The sequence below is a fragment of the Lactuca virosa genome, chromosome 4 (assembly GCF_052849685.1).
Source record: "Lactuca virosa cultivar CGN04683 chromosome 4, Lactuca_virosa_CGN04683_v6, whole genome shotgun sequence".
In the NCBI taxonomy this organism is placed as follows: Eukaryota; Viridiplantae; Streptophyta; class Magnoliopsida; order Asterales; family Asteraceae; genus Lactuca; species Lactuca virosa.
In genome coordinates this window covers 498,022,224-498,029,207 of record NC_136429.1, presented here as the reverse complement: position 1 = coordinate 498,029,207, position 6,984 = coordinate 498,022,224, and the positions used below count along the sequence as shown (strand labels likewise).

Below are 6,984 nucleotides of genomic sequence, written 5' to 3'. Positions count from 1 at the left end.
CAAAATATACAAAAGGATATGTGAAATACCAAACCACGAATGAACAGTGCCCTGCGAACTACTGCGAACGTTCGCATTGATTCGCATTGATAAAACAGACTGTTAATGAACAGTGGACTGCGAAAGCCTGCGAACGTTCGCACCGATTCGTAGTGAAGATTTTATGAATGCGATAGTGGATTTGGTACTGAATCAGCTTCCATCATTACCAGCCCTTGAAGGATTCTATTAAATGTTGGTTCAGGTAGGGCCTTGGTGAATATGTCAGCCAATTGATCAGCGGATCTTACGAAATGAATCTCAACATTGCCATCTTCCACATGATCCTTGATGAAGTGATACCGCAGTGCTATGTGTTTCGTTTTGGAGTGTTGCACTAGGTTGTGACATATGCGAATGACACTTTCGGAGTCACAATAGAGAGGAATTCTTTTCATATTCAATCCATAGTCGCGAAGTTGGCTTTGAATCCAAATGACCTGAGATGTGCACGAAGCTGCAGCTATGTATTCAGCCTCAACTGTTGACAATGAAACACATGTTTGTTTCTTTGATTGCAAACTCACCAGCTTGCCATCGAGAAATTGGCATCCACCAGTTGTGCTTTTTCTATCTAAACCGCAACCCCCTAAATCAGTATCTGAAAATGCTTATACAAAGAAACCTGAGTTCGCAGGATACCAAATTCCAAGAGATGACGTTCGTTTCAGATAACGAAAGATATTCTTGACAGCCACCATATGAGGTTCGCGTGGATTTGCTTGGAACCTAGCACAATAACAAACTGAAAACATTATATCTGGTCTACTAGCTGTTAGATACATGAGTGAACCAATCATCTGACGATAAAGGGTCATTTCAGCAGCCGGTTTATCCAGTGAAGGAGTCAGTTTCGTTCCGAACGCCATTGGAACCTTCGTCTTTGAGTCTCCCAACATTCCAAACTTAGCGAGTATGGTTTTCATGTAAGCTTCCTGATTAATGAAAATTCCTTCCGGTCCCTATCTAATGTTTAATCCAAGAAAAAAGTTAATTGGACCCATTGAGCTCATCTCAAATTTAGTTTCCATCAACTTTCGGAACTCAGCTGTTAGGATGGGATTAGTAGATCCGAAGATGATGTCATCAACATAAATTTGTACAATCATCAAGTGGTCACCATCTTTCTTGCGAAAGAAGGTTGGGTCAACCGAACCTTGCTTGAATTTGGACATTTTAAGTAAACGAGTAAGAGTTTCATACCAGGCTCTTGGAGCTTGCTTTAGACCGTAAACCGCTTTGTCAAGAATGTAACAGTGGTTGGGATACTTTTCATTTATAAACCCAGGCGGTTGCTCCACATAAACGGTCTCTTCCAATTCGCCATTTAAGAATGCACACTTCACATCCATTTGAAAAACTTCAAAGTTTTTGTGTGCTGCATATGCCAAGAAGATGCGAACGGATTCCAATCTTGCAACGGGTGCGAAAGTCTCTTCGCAGTCAATCCCTTCTTCTTGGCAATAACCTTTGACTACCGGTCTAGCTTTGTTTCAGATCACATTTCCCTCTTTATCCATTTTATTCCTAAACACCCATTTTAAACCAACAACCGATGGATCAGGAGGAGTTGGAATCAATCTCCAAACTTTGTTTCTCTCAAACTCATGGAGTTCATCTTGCATTGCTTGCACCTAATCGGAGTGATCGAGAGCAATGTTGCAGGTTTTGGGTTCAATTTTGGATACGAACGAATTAAACATACAAAATTCTACTTTGGAGAATAATGCAGTTTGTTTCGCTTTCAGTTGAGATCGGGTAAGGACACCTGCAGAGGATTCACCAAAACTTGAGCTTTTGGGTGATCTTTTGTCCATTTGGTCAAGGGAGGGTAATTTGGATCTAAGGATGGATTCAGTTCAGTATTGACTTCCTCAAATTCAGATTGAACAGATTTAGCGTCTGAGTCGTCATTCGCTTCTTTATTCTCCCCCTCGAATGAGGCAAACTCGATGACTTTAGGAATTGAATCATCACCTACGAAAGGAGTTTCATGGGTCAAAGTGTGTGGGGATTTATCTCCAACAGAAGGAGACTCGGTAGAAATGGGTGATGCGAAACCCTACCCCTGGAATTGAGTGTTAGACCCAGAATTCTCCCCCAGGAAATGAGTGCTCGGCCCAAAATTCTCCTTATGGAAATGTGTGCTCGTGTCTTGAGAGCCATTCGCAGTGGATGACATTTGAGGCAAGTCTTTCGCAGCGCTATCGATAATCTTCTTAAGTTCGTCGACTTTATTATCCAATGCTTTCGCTTCCGATAAGATAGCTTTCGCAGGTTCATCGAAGAGTAACATGAATTCTTCATAAAGGTTGGACATAGGTATAATGGCTGGACTTGGTTAGGAAAGATTTCTTGTCTTTGACTTTTGGTCGATTGAATTTGCTTTAAGTACCTGTCGTCAAACGTAACATAGTAGGTCTCTTCTATTTTCTTTGAGCGTTTGTTGAGAACCCTGTACGTATTTGATGTCAGTGAATATCCCAAAAATATATCTTCGTCAGCTTTCACACCGAACTTGTTCCGTTGTTCTTTGGAGTTGAAAATGAAAGCAAAAACATGGAAAAACTTAACGTTAGGTTTGCGATTATTTATGATTTCATAAGGAGTGATTGAGAACCGTTTATTCAGGATGGATCGATTTTGGGTAAAACAAGCGGTAGCTATCGCATCAGCGCAGAAATAAAGTGGCAGACATGCGAATGATAACAGGGTTCGAGCAGCGTCACACAAGGAACGGTTGCGTCTTTCAACTACGCCGTTCTGTTATGGAGTGTAGGGAGCAGAGAAATTGTGTGTTACTCCCTTTTCAACAAGAAATTCTTCAAACGCTTGGTTTTTGAATTCAAGCCCATTGTCACTGCGAACATTGCGAACCAGCTTTCGCAGTTGAACTTCAATCTGATTGATAAAATCCTTGAGCTTTGGGGTTGCATCAGATTTCTGTCTAAGAAAGAACACCCAAGTGAAACAAGAAAAATCATCAACAATTACTAGCATATACTTACTACCACCAACGCTTTCAATAGCAGAAGGACCGCAAAGGTCGATGTGTAGAAGTTCCAAAGGTTCAATAACTTTCGTGTTCACGATAGTTGGATGACTTTTTCTACTTTGCTTTCCCATCTCACAAGCGGCACACAAATGATCCTTGTCGAATTTCAGTAGAGGAAGTCCTCGCACATGATCACCAAGAACTAGCTTGTTGATGTCTTTGAAGTTTAAGTGCAAAAGACGCCTATGCCATAACCAGCTTTCGTCTGAGTGAGCTTTTTTAAGCAGGCAAATGGCAGGCTTTCCTCGTATCGGGTTCAGATTCAGTGGAAACATTTCACCCTTTCGTTCTGATTTTAGAAGAACGTTTTTGGATTTCTTTTCAATAATTTCTGAACCTTCGTCATCAAAGGACACTTTCAATCCTGTTCCCACGGCCAACTGCGAGACACTGATAAGGTTGTGCTGCAAGCCTTCAACATAAGCCACCTTACGAATAGAAAATTCCCCATTTGTTATCATGCCATAGCCTTTTATTCTGCCAAACGAATTATTTCCATATTTTACATTGCCGCCATCCTTGAGAGACCTGAACTCTCGCAGCTCCTCCTTCCTTCCTGTCATGTGACGAGAACATCCACTACCAAGGTACCATTCAGTGTCGTACTGTTCGTCACACATAACCTGCAAGAATTAAGCAGATTTAGGAACCCAAAGTTTCTTGGGTCCTTGTGAGCCTTTCGCACAACTAGGAAAAGTAATATCAAGATTAACAATATATGTTCGTTTTATGAGAGTGGTTTCATCTTTTCGTTTGATGGTGAAAACTTTGATTTTGTTATTCTCTGAGTCAGTTTCTTTGGAATCAAAAGTTTTATTCTTGTTATAGATTTGATTTTTGACGGGCTTCTTTTCAGCTTCTTTGGGATTCGCGTTAGTTTTCTTAGTTTCAACTTTTGGTTCTGAAAACAGCTTTCCCTTGCCTTTGATATTATTATTTTATGACTTCGTGGATTTAGAGAAACATGGATTTGGTTTCTCCATTTGTTGCTTTGTGAAGAAGGGTTGTGGAATCCCTTTTTGCTTAGAGTCCCTTGGACTATGAGAACAGCAGTGCTCACACTGATTGGAGTTTACTTGCGAATGAGCTTTCGCTTTAGGATTCTTCCTTCTTTTGTGGCGAACATAATCTGAATTTTGGGATTGCTAAAATTGCTTTCTTTCACTGAGATTTCTTCTATATCTATCATTTCTTTGTCGTTTTTGATCAACAAGTTGATTTGACGACTTATGGATGTTCACCTTAGGATCCGCTTTTCTCATTTCATTTTCGCTCTTCTTCACGGAGTCAGGTTCGTAGCGAACCTTCTTGGTATCACTAGGACTACCTTTTTCAAACGCTGAGCGATTATTTAAAGGTTCAGCCACATATCTTCCTCTGACTTTCCAGGAAGTTCTTTCAGATAAACCAATAGTTTCGTCAGCATTATCTATGGGAGCTGACCAGAAGAATTCGTCACATCCGTCTTTGTTGTCTTCATCGACAATGGTTTTCAGCTCGATGGTTTGAGATTCTGTTACCCCATTTTGTTTAAAAACTTGATTTGGCGTTACTTGAACCTTTGGGAAAACAGTTGCTTTTTCTTTCAAGATTGCAGGTTTGTTTTGAATAACTCTTGCGAATTCAACAGAATTTTCAGAAATAAGAGGTTTCGCAGGTTTAGATTCATTTTTAACAAACTCTGAACAGTCAACCTCATCCTCCACAGAAGTTACACTCATATCACTATCCTCATCAAATTCAGAAGTACTATCAACATTTATATTGTGCATTAAGTTTATGCACAATATCATATTTGATCTGCTTTTTGTCATTCTCATCCAAAATTTGTTTCAACATGTTTTTGTGGTCTTTGGACTTAATGTAATTTTCAATTCGTTCAAGACCGACTTTGTATGCATCAGAAGTTTCTTCAGACGAAATGATAGATTCGTATTTCTAGCAATTTGCGTCTATTTCATCTTCCTTTAATTCGAGAAATGGCAAAGATCATTTTATGTATTTTCTTACCAATTTCACAATCAAGGTGCAGTTGAGTAATATTAAAATAAAGCCTTTTTGCAATTAAACAAAAAATGTTTCGCTGTTTCAAAAGCATTAAATTGTCTCTTTGTAAATAAATATATTCATCCCTAGACTTAGACAAATCCGACTCAACCTTCTGGATCCACATAAGTCTCTCCTCACTTTTGGATGTTTCCCTGCTCAATTGATCGGTTAGGTTAGAGTTTGATAGCTGCGTTTGCTTTAAACTATTGCTTATACTTGAAAAGGTGAATTTTAGATCATTAAATTCTGTTTCGTATCTAGATGTAGGAATATTAAGTGATTCAAGAATGGAATTTACCTTATTGATCAGCTGTTCGCACTCGTTGATATGTTCTGGAACAGTCTTTATCGCAAAACAACTATCTTTGCTCCTTCCACTCTCACTTGCATTCTCCTGCATCTGCAATCCACCTTTAGACATCATCAAGCACCTTCGTGTGTACTGCGAATTCTCTTGTTTCACAATGAACGCCCTTCCATGAGTGTGCTTGCGAACCTCTTCATCTTCTGAATCTGTTGACCAGACTTCCACTCCTCCGAACTCTCCTTGAGCCATGTTTTCCTGTACAAAAAAAGCAGGCATAGAATTATTATTAGATTTCTTCTTCTTAATCTCTTCCAGCTTTCATTTGTGATAGGCCTCCTCATCCTCCTCTTCATTCTTCTCATTCTTCCTTCGCAGCATGCACTCCTTAGCAAGATGGTTTTTACCGTGACAATAATTGCAATCGTATCCGGAGTCTTCAACTAACTTTTTCTCCTTCTTCTCTTCCTATTTCTGAGAACCACTTTTGTTTTCTTCTTTCACTTTCTCTGAGCTGTAGCTTCCCTGCCAATTTCGATATTTGCTTGAGGGAAACTTTTTCCTAGCAAAACGCTTAGGGTTGGACACCATTAATGCATAATCTTCGTTTGAGAGCTCGTACTCAGAATGATCTGAATCAGATCCATCATCAGTAATAGTCTTGCCTTTTGCAACTAAGGGTAGAGACCCCATCCCAAATGTCACTTTTGCTTCTTTCATTATCTCACTCTCTCGCCCCATCAAGATTCCCACAAGCTTCGCAAGAGTATAGTTCTTGAACTGTTCGTGTGCTTTAACAGTTGACACTACTGCTTGCCACTCTGATCGAATTCCGTTCATGAACGTGACCTTTTGCTCAATCAGTTCACGTCTAATCCCGTGCTTCATCATCTTGCTGAGAATATGATTGTATCGACTGAAAGTAGCACTTAGAGTTTCTTCAGGCTTTTGGAGGAATTCTCCAAACTTAGATAACAAGAGGGTTTGAGTCGAGTGTTCTAGATCTGCATCTGTAGAATTGAGTTCTATCAACCTATCCCATATATCCTTCGATGTATCATACGAACTTACAAGGCGAAAAGTATCTGCTTGCAATGCAAATCTGATGATCCTCATTCCTTTAATGTTGCTCATGAGTTTGTCTTTTTCATCTTGAGGCACGTCCTTTACATCAAGAAGCAGCTGGTTGTATTCTCTCTGGGTTTTGATTTTTCTTTTGGTTTCTGTATGAACAAATGGACCTAGAGTGATTGCTTCCCAGATCAGTTAGCCATTGTCTTCTGAACCCAAAACATAATCTTCAAAGTGCATCGCCCAAACTTCATATTCTTGAGGAAAGAGAATTGGAATCCGTGTGGTTGATCCGATGCTGCTTGAGATTTTCAAAGAGTTGATATTTGAGTCTTTGTTCTGCATGGTGAATGATCTTTTAATACCTGCAACTAATCAGACTATAAACACTTATTAGGTTAATATTGAGATCACAAAGTAACGTCAATAAATCAGTGACGGTTCTTAACAGATCCAATATTTGCGG

General features: G+C 39.6%; 1 protein-coding gene across 1 annotated transcript; it reads right to left on the bottom strand.

The window, feature by feature from the left end:
* Nucleotides 1-1,783: 1,783 nt before the first annotated feature.
* Nucleotides 1,784-6,563, bottom strand: LOC145106987 (uncharacterized). Its single transcript, XM_079043890.1, has 5 exons — nucleotides 6,036-6,563; nucleotides 5,442-5,705; nucleotides 4,336-4,794; nucleotides 3,375-3,717; nucleotides 1,784-2,016 (listed from the first exon to the last, which is right to left on the bottom strand). The coding sequence occupies exons 1-5, from the start codon at nucleotides 6,561-6,563 to the stop codon at nucleotides 1,784-1,786; spliced, it is 1,827 nt and encodes a 608-aa protein (XP_078900016.1).
* Nucleotides 6,564-6,984: the final 421 nt, after the last annotated feature.